The sequence below is a fragment of the Solanum verrucosum genome, unplaced genomic scaffold, assembly GCF_900185275.1.
Source record: "Solanum verrucosum unplaced genomic scaffold, falcon-dt-bn FXZP01000268.1, whole genome shotgun sequence".
NCBI classification, from domain to species: Eukaryota; Viridiplantae; Streptophyta; class Magnoliopsida; order Solanales; family Solanaceae; genus Solanum; species Solanum verrucosum.
The window spans coordinates 2,533,054-2,554,640 of record NW_026019957.1 but is presented as its reverse complement, the minus strand read 5'-3'; the positions used below and the strand labels follow the sequence as shown (position 1 = coordinate 2,554,640).

General features: G+C 30.5%; 2 protein-coding genes across 2 annotated transcripts; both read right to left on the bottom strand.

Moving 5' to 3' along the window:
- Positions 1 to 2,696: 2,696 nt before the first annotated feature.
- LOC125814328 (methanol O-anthraniloyltransferase-like) lies at positions 2,697 to 3,538 on the bottom strand. Its single transcript, XM_049493792.1, has 2 exons — positions 3,361 to 3,538; positions 2,697 to 3,277 (listed from the first exon to the last, which is right to left on the bottom strand). Exons 1-2 carry the CDS (start codon positions 3,536 to 3,538, stop codon positions 2,697 to 2,699), a joined length of 759 nt encoding a protein of 252 aa, XP_049349749.1.
- A 5,783-nt stretch (positions 3,539 to 9,321) lies between these two features.
- LOC125814327 (copal-8-ol diphosphate hydratase, chloroplastic-like) lies at positions 9,322 to 20,934 on the bottom strand. The gene is made up of 14 exons (XM_049493791.1): positions 20,883 to 20,934; positions 16,697 to 16,755; positions 15,213 to 15,513; positions 14,842 to 15,028; positions 14,130 to 14,344; positions 13,452 to 13,572; positions 13,225 to 13,340; positions 12,643 to 12,869; positions 12,348 to 12,463; positions 11,832 to 11,930; positions 10,894 to 11,130; positions 10,325 to 10,439; positions 10,021 to 10,182; positions 9,322 to 9,593 (listed from the first exon to the last, which is right to left on the bottom strand). The coding sequence occupies exons 1-14, from the start codon at positions 20,932 to 20,934 to the stop codon at positions 9,399 to 9,401; spliced, it is 2,202 nt and encodes a 733-aa protein (XP_049349748.1). The 3' UTR covers positions 9,322 to 9,398.
- Positions 20,935 to 21,587: the final 653 nt, after the last annotated feature.

The following is a 21,587-nucleotide window of genomic DNA, read 5'->3' as shown; positions in this document are numbered from 1 at the left end:
AAAGTTTGCACCTAAAACTTACCCATGTGTGTTTGTTGGCTATAGCCTTTTACACAAAGGCTATAGGTGCTACCAACCATCCACAAAAAAGGTTTTTATATCCAGACATGTGATCTTTGATGAGCATTTGCTTCCTTATGTGCAACCTGCACAATCCTCTCTGAACACCTCTACTCACCTAGCTACTTTTCTTAAGTTTTTCTCCACTGTGCAGGATAACTCTCCAACAGATGGTGGTTCAACTTCAGGGGAAGTGTTGTCAAAACCTCCCAACATTGATGGTGTAGATCCATGTCATGTTGAGCCTGATGACGTGCTACCAGATAGTACTCATGATCTAGAAAACATCTCTGATGGTGAAAGTGATAATTGTGTTGATGATCCAGAAAATGCAACGGAAGTGCTGGAACATAAACACATCCCAGTGCCTACTGCACAAGGTGTAAACCTGGAAGGTGACCTATCAGGCTGGTTTAATGAAGAGATAAACCAAAATCTGGAATCTACAAGCAGGACTGCTGAACCACAAACCTCTAGCACTACAGAAGGACATCATATGATGACTAGATTGAAGGCAAAAAATGTTTCAACCCCTCACACAACTTTAGTAGGTATTGTTGAGCCAACAACTGTGGATCAAGCACTAAAGGTTCCACAGTGGTATGCAGTTATGAAAGAAGAGATTGATGCCTTACATGAAAATCAAACATGGACCTTGGTACCTAGAACAACAAAAATGAATGTGGTTGGATCAAGATGGGTATTCAAGACCAAGTTAAAATCAGATGGTTCTATAGATAGACATAAAGCTAGGTTGGTTGCGAAAGGATACTCTCAACTTGAAGGAATTGATTTTGAAGAAACTTTTAGTCCTGTAGTTAAGGCTACCACTATAAGGGTAGTGCTATCCGTTGTTGTTAGTCTAAAATGGCCTATTAGACAACTTGATGTCAAAAATGCCTTTCTACATGGGCATCTACTTGACGAAGTCTATATGGCACAACCCCCAGGTTTTGTTGATCCTTAGTATCCAAGGCATGTTTGTTCTTTGAAAAAAACACTATATGGCCTCAAGCAGGCACCTAGAGCCTGGTTTAAAAGGTTTAACATGTTCCTTCTACACCTTGGGTTCAAATGTAGTAGAGCATACTCATCCTTATTTGTACTTCATTGCAAAAGTGGTACTATCCTGCTTCTTTTGTATGTAGATGATATACTGATTACAGGAAGCTCCCCTGTTCATATTCAAGAAATAATTGCTGCACTTGGGAAGGAGTTTGCAATGAAGGATCTTGGTCCTCTTCAATTCTTTCTTGGGATTGAGGTTACATACTTTGATGGAGGTATTCACCTAAATCAAAGTAAATACGCCACTGAACTCCTCAAGAAAACTGATATGGCCATGGCTAGAGCAGTAAACACACCACTTGCACAAAAGCATGGCCTACAGGAAGCTCAATGAAGTTCTGTATATGCCTCAGTTTATAAAAGTATTGTGGGTAGTCTGCAGTATCTCACACTAACTAGGCCTGATATAACTCATGCAGTAAATCTCACAAGCCAGTTCATGCAGAATCTAAACAGTGAGCACTTTCACGCTGTAAAGAGGATTCTTAGATATGTGAGAGGGACAGTTCAACTTGGACTTAGGCTAATTGCAAAGTCACCTCTAAGGCTGTGTGGATACTCTGATGCAGATTGGGGAGGTTGTTCTACAACAAGACGATCAACTACAGGTTATACAATATACTTAGGAGCTAACTGCATTTCATGGGCATCAAAGAAACAACATACAGTTTCCAGGTCAAGTGCTGAAGCTGAATATCGAGCACTCACCTCCACTACAGCCGAGATTACATGGATCACCTATATACTCAAATATATTGGTGTCACACTTACCACAGCTCCAATACTATTTTGTGATAATCTTAGTGCACTTTACATGACTGTGAATCCAGTATTGCATGCTAGGACTAAACATGTGGAAATGGACTATCACTTTGTTAGAGAAAAGGTAGCAAGGGGACAACTCATAACACATTTTGTTCGATCACAAGATCAGCTAGCTGACATACACACCAAGGCACTTACAAAGCAACAATTTGCAGCCTTTCAAAGCAAGCTAGGAGTGGTTAATCCACCTCTCACTAGCTTGAGGGGAAGTGTTGGAGACTAGCGTAAAAAAGCAGAATTGTGTTAGCATTAGGAGTATGTATTGCATTAGGAGTGTAAGTGTTGTTATGTATTACTAATAAGAGTTAACTTACAAAGTAGAATTCAAGTAGAACTCTCCTATATTGTAACCTACCAACAGCCTATATAATGAGGTATTGTGCAGTAGTTTCAGATACGAAATATATCAATAATACTAAGCTCTTCTTTTCCTTTTTGTACTGTGTTTTCTTCAGAAACCAAATTAAATGACATATGGTTCGATTTAGTGTATATATAGTTGTGTGGAAAAATCTAGTATTGGAGTCTCCTTCGTTTAATTAGCCAGTTAACTTTAGATTTGAAATGCTTTTATTGATTCAAGGATATATATACAGTACCATCTACATAATTTATTGTATCTATTGCTACTAAATATAATATTTATCTAAATGGATATATATTTTTAATTGTAAAATAAATAATTAAGGTAATTTTATTCACTCTCAAAACATACAAAGACAGAAAAAAAACTTTTACATGCTTCAAATTATGAGTACTCCTTCCACATTTTTTAAAGTCAAGTTGTAGACAACTTTTTGAAATTTTTGCATGGCCAGTGGAGGCAAATTTAAAGCTATCAAAATACCTTTTTCTCCCTTGTCATTTTTAACAGGCACAATAAAACTAATAAAAGATTCAGCTTTTGAAACCCCTCCAAAAATGGGTTTTCCCCATCCAAAATCAAATTCATCTAATCCAACATATCTATTATCTGACACAATAAAATTCCATGATTTTGTTAACTCTGGTCTCCCTTTAATCACAATTAAATCTGTGAATGATCTAATATACTCTTCATTTATTTGATTTTTAACTTTCTTTACCAATTCAACTGCATATGTAAGTGGATTTGAACATAACAATCCTGCTTTTGCTACAACAGCTGGAGTAACAAACGCATTCCCATAATAACCAGCTGGTAATTGATCATTTCTTAGTGACTTTCCACGCATGTTAACTGGATACGTCAAATGAACAATTTCTTCAGGGTGCAAATCAAGAGCAATGGTACGATATTTCCATAAAAACGCCACTAATAACTCGAATTTCGTACATCCATAATTTGAAGACCAATGATCCAATCAGAACCTGGAACATTGTTAAGTAGTAAATCCAAATATGGACATGGTGGTTTAATAGAGTCACCTAATTTGTCAAGCTCTACATTAGCATCAACTTCAATAAACATAATTCCTTCACTATTACAATTTACCATAAGCTTCTTATTAGGCCCTTCAATGAGCCTACCAGCTAATGGATAGTAAAACACAAGTGTTTTAGATAATCCATCTTTTATGATCTTTGCAGGATCTTTCCCTTCCATTGAAGAATTATATTTATAAAACATTAATATGGGAACTTGAAAATGGTTACTCCCTTGATCATCTATATCTGAAAGATGTTTTGTATCATGTGGTGTTACTTTTGCTGGTTCTACTAATTTTGGCAAGTGGTATTTTATTGAAATTGGCATTGTGTGTGCCATATGTGCTAAAAGAAAGAGTAGTAGGCAATAATTAAAGTAAATATTATATTTAAACTAATAATACAATGCAATATATATAACAAGTAACAACCGTCCAAACAAGCTGTTAATATGCGTGCAAAAAAAAATATGACAAGTTAAATGAATCAAAGGAAGTGGTGGGCAAAAGGTAAACGGGATTTATTTTGTCACAATAAGATTGAAAAGGAAAAGATCAAACATTTGATGATGAAAGCGGGAAAAAAAACGTCTCCAAATCTACTTGCTAGTTAAATGTTTCTAGACAAGTTAAGGTACTCCCTTCGTTTTAATTTGTTTGTCTGATCTGATTTTGATTTCACACGAAGTTTAATACAGTAAAAAAGATTTTCAAATTTTGTGATCTTAAATTAAAGTTATATATAGAGTGTACCAAAATGTTCTTTAATCTTGTAATCTTAAATATGTCATGTGAAAAGTTTATATTAAAGAATAATAATTATAAAAAAAAAGAAGGAAAGAGACATTCTTTTTTAGACTAATTAAAAAGAAAAGTAAGATAAATAAATTAACACAAAAAGAGAGTTAATGTTAATTTCATATTGTTAATTGATCCTTTAATTGTCTAATATGACAAGGTTGCCTATTGTTTCTTATAATGATCTTTGCTTAATTAATGTAGAATTCACATTATCTGTCTTGTAATTTTTGCAGGATCTTTTCCTTTCATTGAGGAATTATATTTGTAAAATATTAATATGTGACTATGAAAACGTGTACTCCCTTGATCATCTATTTCAGAAAGATATTTTGTCTCATAAGGTGTTATTATTGTTATCACTACTAATTTTGTTTCTTGATATGTTATTGAAATTGGCATAGTGTGAGCCATATAGAGTCATTGTAAGCATTTGGAATTAGATTTATATAGAGTCAATTGCATCAAGACGAAATGTAATGCAACACAAAAATGTAGTGATGGAAAAGTTGGACCCTACCATTGGTTAAAGTTGTGGAGATGGTTGTTAAACCCAAAAGATAACAAAGTACAAGTGATTTTTACTTGTGACTCTAACATGACGAATTAGAAATATATAATAAATTAATCAAATTGTATTGATACCACTAACAAAGAGAAATCGAGATGACAGGGCGATGTCAAAATATCTAACCCACAATAGTATAATTGAAAAATTAGTATGATGTAAATTTTATAATATAACAGGTTGAACTATCTCAGTGACACCCCTACACTAAGACTCGGTTCCAACAATTTAGAAAATTTACTTTGGTTTGATTCAACTTGAGTTTAGCTAGCATTGTTACATATTTTTTTTATCAATTTACGTGTCGTATTTTTCTTTTTAATCAATCTTATAATAGTTATATGTACATCCTTATTGATTAGAAATAATTTCAACTTTAAATTATTTCTTATTTTAATCTTAATAAAATAATTTGTCACTAACTTAAATATTTAAATTTTAAAATCTTAAAATAATTTATTTTTGATTTTTTAATACTTCATGTTTGGAAAGGGATGAGCATGTTCATCCTCCATCTAATTGACAAGACGTTAGGCTTATGTCCCTCTCTTTTATTACTACCATACATGTGTATGGCTCCAAACACATTATTAATTTATTTCTTTAGCCCCACTCCAAATGCTTTTTCAGAAAACATTGTTCTTTCTTTCTCTTTGAAACTCAATGATTTGGATAGTTTTATGCAAAAATTATCTGGTTATACAAACATTCCTTCCATATTTATTATTTTCCCTATAGTTTGATAATATGTACATATTATTTCACTAATTAATAATTTCATATAAAATTTCAATTTAGATACACCAGAATACATGCATTTTAACTATCAAATACATTCTGAGATACATAATCATAAAGAGACGATTGAGATAAGAGGGAAGCGAGCGAGCGAGAGAGTCTATGTGCGAATCACACTAGATACATACATCTGGATCCAATATACCTTTCAGACACATCAAGAACTACTGATACAAAGGAGAGAGAGGAGTGAGAGAAGAGAGAGGCGAGCGAAATATGAGAGAGGCGAGCGAGAGAGTTACATACAAGTGAATTCACTAGGATACAATGTATCTATAATTAATTACATCTATGACCACATATATCATAAATACATGTATCTAGACACAACTAATAAATGTATCCAAGTCCGAATTTCGGTAAGATTTGTAATATTTGAAACTCGTGCGAAGAGAACCAATTTGCTCCTAAACTAGCGAAATTTGTAATTTTACCCAAGTTTAAGTTTTATTCTTTCTCCAATTAAAAGGTTGGTGCCTTAGGTCCCCAAAATTGAAGGGCCTCTTCTTTCTTTTTTTCAATAATAAGTTAGTATATTTTTTCTTAGAAAAAGTATATCGAGTGTTCATAGAAAATAATTCATATACGAGGCCGAAAATGATTATTAGAAGAAGCTTCATATATTATGAGCCCCAAAAATTGAAGGCCTCCATTTTTCTTAACAATTAATAGCAACTTATATGTTTTCTTAAACAAATTATTGAGTATTCATAGGAAAAATAAAATAAAATTTGTATATAAGAGGAAAATAATTATTAGGCGAAGCTTCATATATCTGAAGTACTATATATTTCTCAAGAAAAAATAGATGGTCTATATATTATAAAATTGAACAAGAATTATTAGAAGAAATCAATGGTAAAAAAGTTATTTACAAGTTTGTATATTAAAGAGATAGAAAATTTAAAGGCCTCAAGTTGATTCTGACTTACTTTAAAAAAATTAACCTCATGAAGTTGGTATTTTTCAAAAATAAAAAGTAAAAAAAAATCCCAACATCATGACATTGCAGAAAGGTGACCTAAATAAACCAACCTCATGAGGTCACTTTTCGAAAAGCGACCATGCTTTTTACGACTTAGGTTGAAGTTGAATTTTATATAACCTTTTTAACGAAAATCAACCTTATAGATTACTTTGGCACATCCACAATAATGCCCAATGCCTACAACTTCGTCCGGATCCTCTCAAACTAACATCTTTCAACCCGGTGTTTTCACTTCTGGGACTAGTACAAAATAACTCTATATGAAGGTTTAAAAATATTAAAAAAAGATTAATCAAATCGTAAAAATACCATAATGAAGAGAAACCAAGATGGTGAGATGATTTGGAAAAGTTTAATTTTGGTATACAAAACAAAATAACTAAAAAAATTGGTATGATATAAATTTTATAAGATAATCGGCTGAACATCTCATTGACACCCCTAGATTAAGGCTCGGTTCTACTAATTTTGAAAATTTAATTTGGTTCAATTCAACTCGAGTTTATCCCATATTATTATATTTTTTTAATTTCAATTTATGGGTCATACTTTTCTTTTTAATCAATCTTAAAATGATTATACATGTTTATTTAGAAAAAAGTTTTAATTTTAAATTACTTCTCATTTTAATCCTTAATAAAATAATTTATAACTCACACAAATATTTATAACTATTATTTCAAATTATAAAATTTTAAATTATTTCTTCTTTCTTAAATTTTGTGTTCCGAAATCGAAAAATGGATGAGGGGATACACATGTATGGCTCTAAACAAACACACTCCAAATGTCTTTTTCAGAGAACTTTTGTCTTTCCTTCTTTCCCTAAATGAAAATCAATGATTTAAAAAGTTTTGTTCTTTACTTAACCCTTAAACATCAAACTGTTGGTGATGTGGATTGGTTGTTAAGCCAAAAGATAAGAAAATATAGGTGATTTTCATAAATATTACCCCTTATGTTTTTTTTAAACTAAAATAAAAGGTAAAATATTGCTAGGGTGAGGTGGCTTTGTGTTTTTCAGGACCTCTCAAATGGAAGGGTGAAGGGGATTGGTAAAGAGAGGAATGGTCTCTACTATCTTCCCGTCCTTTTCCAGAGAAGGTCACACATAATGAACAACATGTATTGGTGAGCAATGTGGTTATGAATTCAGAAGGCTTCAAATGGCACAGAAGGCTGAAACACTTACTTTTGATTGTAATAATTGTGAAGTAGTAAATCCAAATATGGACGTGGTGGTTTAATAGAGTCACCTAATTTGTCAAGCTCTACATTAGCATCAACTTCAATAAACATAATTCCTTCACTATTACAATTTACCATAAGCATCTTATTAGGCCCTTCAATGAGTCTACCAGCTAATGTATAGTAAGACACAAGTGTTTTAGATAATCCATCTTTTATGATCTTTGCAGGATCTTTCCCTTCCATTGAAGAATTATATTTGTAAAACATTATTATGGGAATTTGAAAACGAGCACTTCCTTGATCATCTATTTCAGAGAGATATTTTATCTCACTAGGTGTTACACTTGATGGAACTACTAATTTTGGTTTGTGATGTCTTACTGAAATTTGCATTTTGTCCCAAACATGTATTTTTGGTAAGCATTTAGAGTTATATTTATAGAGTGCCAAGGTATCAAGAAGGACCATACACTTATTAATTTCCAACCAGTACCATATTGGAGCCCGACTAAATCGTGATTCGCTCCGGAAAATCCCATATTGAGAGATAAAACGCTTCCTAACAAAAATGACTCGGTATATGACTATATGATGATTAATAATTGGGGGATAAAGCGCTAACATAATCATTGCATATGACTATGTAAGGCACAAGTACCCCTAGACTATGACCAGAATTCCAGAGATAAAACTTAACCAAACTAATTTTGTACACCTTTTGACTTACGTGGCACACTCCGTGACTTCACTTCATGTAGGAGATGTTTTGGAGACCACGTATGCCAAAAAGATGTACTTACTTTGGTGTTGATTTTTCATTTTTATTTATCGCTACGCATCTAAAAGAAAGTGTAGCTATACTCTTTTATCACATAAATATCTAGACGATAAAGACTAACAAATTTCAAAGAAACAACTAAAGTGATAATTTAAATATATAATTTAGGCTAAATTTAAATACGTCTTTTAAGTATTTTGTCTAATAATTTCAGAAGACCCACTCCATTAAAGATTGGCAGTACTAATATAATGTACAATAAATAAGTTAGGTCTGCTGCTTTAATTCCACAGATTTTAAATGAAAACCTTGAGTGCAATCGGAAAAAGATTGTTGTGGTCTTGTCCCGACGTTTATCTTAAAATAGTAGAGGATTTATAAATAGACAATATTAAAGAGTCTCTAGATATTTATTTTCAAATATTTTGCTAAACTATTACTGTTTATATTCAGTATTCTCAGATAGTTCAGACAGTATTTGATTTAAAAGTTTTCCCTGATCAGTTATTTAAAACTATAAATGCTTGTGTAAGTCTTTCGCTAAGCAGTCAGCCATGCCAGAAATTCACTTGGGAACCAACAATGATTCTTGAGTGTCGGTCACGTCCAAGGTGTAAGCTCGGGGCGTGATAGTGGGTCACCGAACTCTTTATATTATGGTTATTTGAAGTTTACCCTTATACTTTGATACACTTAAGAATGAACCTTAACACATATGTACAAGTAAAATGTCACCTGATCCAATTAAATACGTTCACGACGAATGATTCGAATCCTTAACATATAAAATTTGCGAGGTGTTACACGTATGACACATACTTGTCAAGACTATATGCTCCTACATAAACATCACACAATCTTTCATCCATAGGGTGACTATTCCTTTTTCTGATCTTCTATCTGGTGCTTGAGGTGTTACTAGGCTTTCTGAAAAAGCACTTTGGATATGTGATGGTTGATTGTTTCCTCACTAACATGTGCAGTGTAATAAAAAGTCTTAACAACTGCAAAGAATGTTTGTTTAATGTTGTTTGAGGAGGTGTTACTGAACACTAACTTTACAAGAGCTTGCATGTGAAATTCAATGTCTCTGGCCTTTGAGGAATTTGAAATCTACAAATAGAAAAAGAAATGCTTATCATTCAATTTTTTACTTTATAAGTACACTTAAATTTACAAAACTAAATTTTGGAATGCAAAAATAACTCAACCATGCTTTTGTGAGTAAATGTTAAATCTGGTCCAAACAAAAATAAGTACTAGGAAGTTACATTAATCACTAACCTTACATAATATCCACATTATACCATTTTTAATTTTATAAAGAGAATTTTTAAATCCAACCTAATATGTGATTTGTTTTTTTTTTTTAATGAAAATTAAAGGAACTTTGCAGTCGCTATTCTTTGAACGCAGACATAGTAATTTCACTATATTGTAATAACTTGCAAGTTGCATAGAAAAATAAATCACATTAAATAAGTCTGATATAACAAACTTGAACCAAAAGCAGAAAGTTATGATTATAATGATTTATAACCTGGTCATTTTGGAACTCATTAAGCATGTGACAGACTTTATTGGTGTGCTTGGATAATATCTCATCATGTGTCATATGGCCAGAAGAAAGATTAATTGTTTTCACTAGCAACACTGCTGCTTCTTGACAGGTAGTATTGTTTTCCTCCAACCACTCTTCCCACTACATTCAAAAGAAAAAAAACAAGCAAAAATATTTAATTAAAGATTTTAAATTTTTTGTCAAATCAAATACAAATGGATAAAGTTAATGATGAATGTAATTATAATATAAGATACATTAAAAGGAATCCTTGTATACTCACAACATTGTGTAGTTGGTGATGGATGTCTTTGCCTAGGTCTTGATAAGTTTCTTTTGCAAGTTGGTGCAAAAATTGACAAAGATTATTGAGAACTATGATTTCTTTTGTCTCATTACTGCAACAAAAAAAATTAACTTGTCAAAGCTAAGTTTTGATATATATAATCCAAGTCAAATAATGCATAATTGTGCAACTTGCAATATATATTTTGTAAATTTGTTTCCAAAAACAACTTCTATAAGTGATTTTCATGCACAGACTCGAGGACAAAATAGAAGTCAAAATTAATTATATATTAGTATTTAAAAAAATCATCAAATATGTACACATATTGAATTTGGAAAAAGGTTCAAAATGCCCTTAAATTATATTATATAAAAGGGGTATTTTTTTACCAAACTACTAACTCAGGATATTTTTATTCAATTCCGTATAGTTTTAGGACATTCTTGACCCTTTTTCGTATTGAAATTTAAAACCTAATTATTAGGAGGTGAATCTTTTTGTTCTAAAATCAAGAACCATAAAATTGAAATTTAAAGGACCAAGATGGAGAGATATATAAATACCTTTTTTTTCTACTCATGTCACTATAGTTCTTGAACTCCATCAACAATGAATTCCAAGTTGTAGCCTCTTTATTTATGTAAGATGTAATCATCTTACATAGTATACGAGATTTAGCCCATGCAAGTCGTTGTCTTGACTTCTCCACCTCAAATATACTTGAAGCAGCTAAGAAATAAGAAACTAGGACTTCCTTTTTGCTTATTCCAAATTGTTCAAAGTTGCACTTCTCAAACCACCTATTCATCGACTCATAAAGTCACTCAACTAATAGAAATTACGCAAAAAAAAAAATCATGTTTCTTTATTTTGCAATAGAAATTGTGACTCAATTTTTAGCACTCTTTATTAATGTGTCTATTTATTGCGGCTAAAAGTTGTTTTTGTTGTAGTGTATACTCAAGTGATACTTCCGACCACTTACCTAACTTGGCAATATTTTATCGTTGTCAAAATCACTCTTGTAGTAAAGATATGACACATGAGTCTCACTCAATCTTCAAAAGTTAGCTACTACACGAGGTGAGGATTGTCTATATAAACAAATTGTCAATTCATTCCCCAACTAATGTAAGACTTTAACCCACTCTAACACATGTAACTGGTGAAAAATCCAATGCTAAAACAATCCGCTCGATCTGTACGTCCTGCTTTTCGATTTGTTTGTCTTACTTTCTTTTTTAGTATGTTTTAGAAAAGAATGTCTCTTTTATTTTTTGACAACTATTTACTTCTAATTTTCTATATTACATGTTTAAGACCACAAGATTAAATGACATTTTAATACATTCTACATATTTAGTTTAAGACCACAAGATTCAAAAGTCTTTTTTACTTTCTTGAACTCCATATCAAATTAAAACCAGATAAACAAATTAAAACACAGAGACTATATATCCTTGCTTATATATCAAACAAAAGTTTCTAAGTGGATGCTTACTCTTGCATAATCAGCCATTCTAAGCGATGTTGACTTTGACATCTGTTGTAATCTAGTTTTGCAGCTTCTAAATAAACATTGTTGCTCACATCTGGCATTCTACATGAATAGGCAAAATATAAACAATTGACACATCTTATTGGCATAATACATAAACATGACCATTAACTTGACGTCAGCTGACAACTAATTATAAGACCTTTTAACTTTGGATGTGCACAAGTAGGCACTTTAACTTGTATAAAATTGAACAAATAGACACATTCATCCTACATGACACCCTACATGGCAATTTTGTATCCTACGTGGCATCCTACGTGTATTATGCCATGTAGGATACGTGTATCTACTTGTTCAATTTTATACAAGTTTAAGTGCTTACTTGTGCATACTCAAAGTTGGAGTGAAAATTTGCATTCTGAACTACATTTCTGGCTCCACCACTGAGACAATTTAAATTGACTAGAAATCATATATTAAATATGTATAAACATATTTAAAGAGGTATACATATACCTGTATAATGTCTTGCCGATCCAAATTTCATTTGCTCCACCATATTGATCAATGTATAGCCTAGATTCCACTCGAGGTAAACTAGCATACCATTGAAATTCTAGTGCATATTGTATCTATGAACAAATGTTTTAACAACATATAATTTCGTGAATTATTCAATGTAAAAATTAGTTATGTTGCTCAGAATCTTCTAAAATGTTGTTACACTCATATCGAAGTCTTTAAAAATATATTATACTTTTGATGGATCTGATACGAATTTGTTGACATTTTCGAAGAGTTTTGAGCTTACCTCCCCAGGGATGTCCTTAGCTATAACCCATTTGTCTTTGGATTGATTGTTTGCAAGATATTGGTGCAAGAAATTGTATGTAAAATTCTTTGCCTCTTCAAGAATCATTTCTCCAGGGAATAAAGCTTGAGAACATCTATAGAGATTAAACATAACTGTTGCTGACTTGTTGGATTCACCTCTTAGGCAAAAGAATTCATCACCATCTTTGAACTTGTTTAGCACATCTATGACAAATAAGAAATTGGATTAAGCCATCAATAAATGCTAAATGTTTTTGGTTTCTCACTCGGTGTTTGGAGCCTGCATTGGAGTCCTGACTAAATTCTGATCACGCACTATAGGGCCCGTTCGGGTTTGGCGCTCCCAATAACAAGATTTTCTCCGTACTCAAGGCTCGAATTTGAGACCTCTGATTAAGGGTAAAGTAGTCTCACCACTGCACCACAGCTCATTTCGGTCTCTATCTTGCTTTAAATCATAAATTTCATTTTTTTTTATTTCTTAAACTTCGTGCATGCACACAAACACCGCAACATAAATTAGGACAGAAGGAATAGTACTTATTTTGCATTGACTTGCCTGGACTAACATCAAACCCATATAGCCTTAGTAACCTAATAGCCATGCAGGTAGTATCAACATCACAAATATTTGAATTCCTTGATGAAAAAAATCCATTCTCCTTGTCCCAATATCTATATATGGCTCAAGAACAAAATTAGACAATTGTCACAAGAAAATGAAGAAGAACTTTGGTACCAAAAAAAATAATATTTTTTTTGTAATGAACACACCTTATATTTTACCTGAAAACATATTCTAAAAGGTCCTTAATTTCTTCCTCAAAATAATAAGAGATTCCTAGGCGTTGTAATCGATCAATTGCCCAAAGTCTTGCTTGTATGTCAACTGGGTAACTACATGGAACTAAACATATATACAAGAAAAAAGTTCATTAGTTTGCTTGTTGTCTATTGTTACACTTGCATTAGAGTTTTTTTCTTCTATAACAACTCCATTGGTCCATTTTTTTGTCCATTATATTAACAAAGAAAGAAGTATTGAGAAAAATTTCTAAACTTGACACAAATTATTAGTTTCGTTCCTGAATTATTGACAACCTTAAAAACACCCCTCTACTTGACTAACTAAACTTAAACATATATACCCCCGATATGCAACATAACATAACAAGTGACCGGTCTCAAACTCTTGTAGGAGCATGAGGCTCTTAATAAATAGCCGAGAAAAGTGTTGAAAGCACCCCTAAACTTGGCGAAAATTTAGGGGTGCATTTCACCCATGTTGCAAGATCAGGAGTGTATTTATATTCAATTAGGATCATTTTAAGGTTGCCTATAGTTCAGGGATAACATTAATAATTCACACCGAATTTAAGAATGTTTTCAATACTTCTCTCTGTTAAAAAATAAATGTCCAGTTTAGAAATCAAGAGATAATGAATCATCAAAAAAGCATTGTACCTCCTCCATTGCACTTTTGAACAACATTTTGAAGAAATGTCAAGCACTTTTCATCATTTGTTTCCATAAATGCAATGGCAGTAGATGATGGGGATGTTAAGAATGAGCCATCCTCCATTTGAAGCTTCAAAAGCCTTTGCCAGTCCAAGTCCCTTAATCCTTCTAATGAAAACAATACTATTGTTGGAATGGTATGGATGAGTTCTTTAGGAAATCTGCAAAATAAAGATGTATCAATGAATATAGAGGATGGAGCCTTTTCACAATATTTTTGACACAAAATATATGTATATTATAGTATTCTACATCCATGATTTTAAAATACATTAATGAATTCAATGTTAAAAAATTTAAAATTGAACCGCACATTCTCAAGAAAATTGATATACGGTCGTTTGGTAGAGTGTATACAAAGAATATTCAATAGAGTAGATTAGTAATGTTTATATGTATTAAATCCCATTGTATTACGAATGCCTAGAAATCCATGGTATTAGACTATTAGTAAGACACTCCTCAATACGCAATAGAGTGTATAACTAACAACATGAAAAAGTGTATCAAACAAGCTGGTACTACTAATACACAAAGTTAATGCATGCATAATTTTTACTAATACACTCTACCAAACAACCCCCGAGGTAATTGTTGAAATTTATTTCATAGTTCAAAATAATGTTTTCAAAAGCATGCATAATATCAGTAACTTTACCTTGTAAACTTTACTTCTCTCCTTGCATAAATATCCTTAAAGGCAGGAGCATCATATGGAATATTGTCAATGTGTAATTGTTGAGCTTTCTCAAGGAGTGCAGGAAACACAAACTCAAAGCCACTAGTCATGTTTTCAATTTCCCCTCCCTCTAGCTTACTTAAGTTCTCTTTGATAAACATCACTCCTAAAGAACAAGAATGACACATGTTGTTAATTTAAGAGGATAGTTTAGGTGTGTTTTTGACACTTGTCTCTATTTTGAACTACGAAAAAAGGATAAGCAATTCAATTATTTTGAAATGGAGGGAGTAATATATAAGACATTATATATATTCTTGAAGAAATATAAGTGCATGTCTTAAGTTCACCTTTGTTTCTTTTATGAAGGCAAGTGTTCCATAAGGTTAATGCAACCACACATGCAAGTGTATTCAAGAGCCTATCATATATGCAAAAAACAAGCTCTTCTCCCCATGAACCATCATCAAGTTGATTGTCTATAATCCATTGAAGACAAGATGGAAATAGGGGTATCTTGCTTGTTCCATTAATATTAGTATTACTATCTTCAATAAAGGAAACCCAAGCTGTGTCATAGGGTGACACACTTGACCTTCCATCTCCCATGGAATTCAACATATTTTTTATCTCTTCTCTCAAATTGTTCATCTGTATTCAAAGACGGATTCAAAATTTAAAAGTCATGAGTTTGTAAAACAATTTCAAATTAGTATATAATAATAATAATAATAATTGAATTTACTATCAAATTTATTTTTAATTAATTTTCTAATACATGATCTAGACAAATGCTCCTAGGCTCACGTGAACCCACATATATGTATTTTTTGAGACAGTTATAGTTTATTTATAATTTGATTTTATGCTAAAAAAGATTTTAGAGACAATTGATTAACGACAAATAGCATAATTTTTAGCACTTACTAATATTAGATACATTTTAGCACTCTTTGTAAATGCAGCTAATACCTATAGTGATATTGAATATAATGACAATTAATTAATACTGATAAAGACTTTAGCATTTTTTGTTAATTTGCATATTAATTACCGCTAAAAGTTATTTTTGTTATAGTGACTTTTAGTGTTTTTTTGTTCAAAGACATGGAAAGAATTAAAAGAAAAATGATACTCCTTTGTGTCCCAAATTACTTGTCATCATGTTTTGCTTCTTGAGAGTAAAATTATATGAATTTTAACTCATATTTTAAGATGTAATTTTTCACCATATTGATAAGAAAAGAATTGTAACTTATAGTTTTTTTTTAATATTCAAATTCTATAATTTGTAAAATACAATTTAGCCATAAAGATTAGTTAAATAATTGACTTTCAAGAATTTGAATGTGATAATTATTTTGAGACAGGGGAGTAGGCTTTTAGTGTAGGTTTGTTTACGAGGAATCAATTTTCAGAAAAAGTGTGTTTTTTTATAACCAAAAAAATCATTATTTTGGTGTTTGGATACTAAAGAAAATTAAAATGAAAATCCATCAAAATTATTTCCGTTGCTTAAGGATGGAAGTCATTTTTCTTACAAGTATTTTAGCTTTTAATTTCATATTACTTACCCCCACTAATATTTCAACATTATTATCATTTTTTAACACTCAAAAAGTTTCATCAAAATACTACCTAATTTGCTAATATTATTATTAATTATCGTTAATATTTTTTTAAATAATATTTTTCACTCATTATCAAATACCAAAAAAATATTTTCTTGAAAAAGCTATTTTTTTTCATAGAAAATAACGTTCGTCACACCAAATAAGCTTTAAATTATATGCTGACCATAAATTAAATTTGAGTGTAATAAATTTATTACCACCTGAATATCCTTTTCTTCATACTTGTTGGAGTGATCAGATTTTGAATCACTGTCGTAACCTGCAAATTAATCAAAAAAAAAAAAAAGTGTAGCTCATATAGAAAAAAGAAATTGCTTTGTTGTTTTATAAACTATAAATATCAAATATAAAGAGTGTCAGAATATTTATCGGCATTAGTTAATTGTCATTGTATCTAATATCACTATAGGTTTTAAGTACATTTACAAAGAGTGTTAATTGTTATTAAAAAACATATTTAGCAGCAATTAAGTTATTATTGTTGTTAAACTTTTATTTGGGGAGAAATGTCTTAAGCTAAAAAAAAAATTATTATTATTGTTAATTAATTCCCGCTAAAAAAAAATTTACCAATTTTTTTTTTATAGATATACTAGATGTGAAGCACCATGTCAATACAGATCAAATAAACTATATTAAAAGTGATCTTACACATTTTTTATGTCTCGTCACATTTTCCTTTTTAGTCAGTCCGAAGAAAACGATAAATTTCTTATTGACAAATGTTTGATAATGTTATCAATATTTTATCTAAGTTGAATCTCACTTATTTGAGAGAAAAAAAAAAACTTTTATTGAACAAAGATATTAAAATTTTAAAAATACCCTCCGCACCTCCGTAGAGCATTGGATTCTTTCTTGGTGATTGTTAACGATAAATAGATAAATATTTGATTGTCAATTCAGTTATTATTAATATAAGGTCATTATTAGAAATCATAAATTTCATATTTTACATTTGCCTCTTAAGATATTCCAAAATCTCAATAAAATGTTCATACCAAAATAGCTTGCTTCATTAGGTGCACAATTGAGACGAAGTGGGAGTATGCCTTCAGTTTGGAATAGCCAATTTCCTGTAAATATACCAAATAAAAAGACGATGTCTTTTGTTGAGTGAAAATATAACATAAATAAATTAAAACGAAGGGAGTAGATAAATTAAATATGATAAGTATAAAATAAAACTTACTAGATCCATATATTTTAAATTCAGCTTGATGAGTCGACAACAAGTTAGGACTCTTTAGTTGATGAATATGGCAAGAAAGTCTGTAATTGGATGTAATTACCAGCATTTTTTTATCTAGTTTTATTTTTATTTTATGGAAATGGTGCATGCTTATTTATATAGAGTCTAACTGCTTAATAAATACTCTCTCTGTTCCTAATTACTTGTTCACTTTTTCTTTTATAGTTATCCCTAATTACTTGTCCATTTTGACAAATCAAGAAAGAACAAATTCTTTTTACCTATTATACCTTCAATTAAATGACTAATTATTTTGAAAAATGTAGAACTTTTCATCCACTTCATAATTAATAGGGGTAAAATGGTAAATTTATTATGCCATTAATTATTTTCTTAATAGGTGTGTCAATTCAAAAGTGGACAAGCAATTAGGGACATAGGGAGTATTTGTATTTGCATCGATTTATTATTTTAGCCCTTCAACTTGTCAAGGTTTCATTCAAACACCTACCTATGTTCAAAATTACTATCTAACTTGTGAGTCTTTAGGTTTCATTCAAACGCCTGCAGATATCCTCTGTCATACTTTTGGGACATTGGTGCCCCTGCAGTTTAAAAACTAGAGCATATATATCATTTATACTAACGAACATACACATGTGATAATCTAATATCCACCGACCCGATATTTATTAAATATTATATCATGGATAAGATTACGCCACGTGTCCCTATTTAGTCTTCCGTTAGAGTGAAGGGCATATATGCTCTAGTTTTTACACGGCAGGAGCACCAATGTCCCGAAAATATGACGGAGGGTATATGCATATCATTTACGAGAATAATATATTTTGGGATTAGTTGTTCTAGGAGACTAGGATTGTTATCCTATTTTCAATGTGAGATAAAAATAATACTACAATTCTCAAATAACTAATCTCGAAATAAGTTATCCCATAATTTTATTTCTACGAAACATGAAATAAACTCCTCGTTACATTAATAGCAAAATAAGTTATCCTACAATTATATTTCTACGAAATATGTAATAAATTCATCCTAACATTAATTTCGAAATTAATTATTTCTTATTCCTCGTACCAAACAAACCTATTAGTATAAATTCGTCCCTGCTATGAGTAGTGATGGGCCGCAAGCCGTATAGAATCTAACAAGCTATGAAATATGTATACATATACTCCCCGTTTTTATTTAGTTGTCATCATTATTGATTTCATATTTCTTAAGAAACTAGGTAAGTTTATCTTTGTATCCTCATTTAGTGTTCTCTTTAAAGTCAAGTTTTCAATAAATTGATAAAATTAATTATTATTATTTTCATTTTATCTTAGATAGTAATTGTTCTTGAAAATTACAATTACTTCAATAAAATAAATATTTAATGAATTGAGATTATATCTTATGACATAAATAAGGATAAAATAATTTTAGAAAAAATTCGTATTTAATATTTTTTCTTAATATAGACCTATAAAGAGAAACATGATAGATTATATATATAATATGAGATAGAAGGCGTAATATATATATATATATATATATATATATATATATATATAGTTTTCCATTAATCACTAACTAACATATTTATTTATACAGCAAGCTAGACAACACACCCAGCCCAATCTCCAAAAATTGTATGTCTTCTATAATGTTAAAACTCTAACATCAAACTTGCATTGGAACCCTAAATTCTGCCCAAGATTGTGCTTTAAGATTGAGCTAGATTCCAACATGTGCTTAGAATTGCTGCCTTATTTCCAAATTCTTAGGAATCGTCCGGAATAAAATGTAGGATTATTTTAATGGAAAAAAAATTTTGGCCAAAAAATTTGGCCTGAATATGGTCAGAATGATATTTTATCTATGTTATTTTACCGTTTTAAACATTTTTACCCTTTTAACTTTAATACTTTTTAACTAAAAAATGGAAAAATCAGTTTATTTTAAAATTAAAAAAAAATTATAATTTTTTTAATTTTGTTGCCAAATTCTGGCCAAATTTTCTGGCCATTTAGCACTTCCCGGTCCCTAATTACTTATCCACTTTTCCTTTTTTAGTTGTCCCTAATTATTTGTCCATTTTGACAAATCAAGAAAGGACAAATTTTTTTACCTATTATATCCTCAATTAATTACTTTGAAAAAGGTATAACTTTTTGAAAATCGTAAGTTTTTAATTCATCCACTTCATAATTAATAGGAGAAAAATAGTGAACTCATTATGTCAATAATTGTTTTCTTAATAGGTGTGTCAATTCAAAAATGGACAAGTAATTAGGGACAGAGGGAGTATTTGGTTGGAGGTATTGGGCAGTTATAAAATTATTTATCCCAACATTTATACCTTAGTGATAGAATAAAATATCCAATATACATGGTGCAATAACTTATTCTGAAACAATTAATTTTGGAATAACTTGTTTCCAACCAACGATCCCTTAAATTAGTAGTCCCCCTATTGACTTAGGATTAAACTATCATACCAAAATTTTAACATGTAATTAATTAGTTACTAGTTTTATATTTATATAATTACACATATGTGAATTTTATATGTAACTATATATTTTGGTAAGATATTCGATATTTTGATATTTTTTATAAATGTCAAATATCATAGCTAATACTAAACTTTTTAAAAATGCATATCAAATATCATAATATGGAATATTAAAAATGCCGATTTCCCTACCATGCCAACCCCTTCTTAGAAGTCATTTACATATCTTCCCCAAGAAATGAGAGCCCTTTTGGTGATAATATTGGTCCCAAATCAGTTAAAACTTCTACAGTATGATTCAATAGCTTGCAATACCTTCTTAGGCATGATGAAGAATTTCGACCAATAAGCCTTGTGACAAACCAATTTTCAACACAAACACATAAATTTTTATCGTTATTAAACTCGAATTATAATTTAGAATTCGAATAACAAGGTAATATATAGCAACACTAACCAAGGAGAGAATAACATAACAAGAAGATAATCAGAAGGAGATGAAATACTAGAACATAGAAGGGAGATCATGAGAGAAGAGATAACATATAGCCAAAACTTAGACATAATTGTATAACTGTTCTTTGTAATTCCTAGATCTTTTTAACAAGGAAAAAAGACTCAAATATGTCATCAAACTTTGAGAAAAAGCTCATCTATACCATCAGTTAACAGTTTGGCTCATCTATGTCATTTCCATTTGAGAAAAGGTCTAGCCGTGCCATTATTTGTTAACTAAAAATTGTTTCCGTTTTGCAAAATTGTGGTCAATTTCGATCATGTCATTAATTGAATCATTTTTTAAAAGGAAAAAGGTTCAAATATATCATTGAACTTTGACAAAAAACTCATCTATGCCACATCCATTAAAAGTTTAGCTCATTTATGCTATTTCAGTTAACAAATAATGACATGAATGAGTCAAGCTATTAACAAATGACATAAATGAGCCTTTTGTCAAAGTTAGATGGTATATTTGAGCCTTTTCCCTTTTAACAATAGTTTATTCGGTCTAAATCCTAAATAAAACTCTCTAATATTTTATTTGGCCCAATAATATTAACTATGGAAAAATTAGCAGTTAAGTCATAATAACTAATATAATTAGTCAAAGTAACAACACTTTAAAATATTTATTTAAAATGACAGAATGACAATATTTTGATAAAATAATATGTATTCAGATTTTAATATTTTAAATTAATTTTATTTATGGAAACAGATTTTAGTATTTTAAATTTTAGTATTTTAAATTATTTTTATTTATGGAAGGAGTGCTACATTGGACCAAAATATGAACCAATAGGCGTGTAAAGTTAAGAAAAAAAAAACTAATACCATTAAACCTTTTTCAACAAAGTTAATGTTTCTTCCCCAA

What these genes read in the sequence shown, in the direction of transcription:
- LOC125814328 (XM_049493792.1), bottom strand. Translation starts at nt 3,538, where the DNA reads ATGGAAGGGAAAGATCCTGCAAAGATCATAAAAGATGGATTATCTAAA. An exon ending in TGTAGAGCTTGACAAATTAG is followed by an intron (nt 3,278 to 3,360) that starts GTGACTCTATTA and finishes ATTGGTCTTCAA; the next exon opens with ATTATGGATGTACGAAATTC.
- LOC125814327 (XM_049493791.1), bottom strand. Translation starts at nt 20,934, where the DNA reads ATGGCACGGCTAGACCTTTTCTCAAATGGAAATGACATAGATGAGCCA. An exon ending in CCTTCATAAAAGAAACAAAG is followed by an intron (nt 15,029 to 15,212) that starts GTGAACTTAAGA and finishes CTTGTTCTTTAG; the next exon opens with GAGTGATGTTTATCAAAGAG. An exon ending in CTTTTAGAATATGTTTTCAG is followed by an intron (nt 13,341 to 13,451) that starts GTAAAATATAAG and finishes AGCCATATATAG; the next exon opens with ATATTGGGACAAGGAGAATG.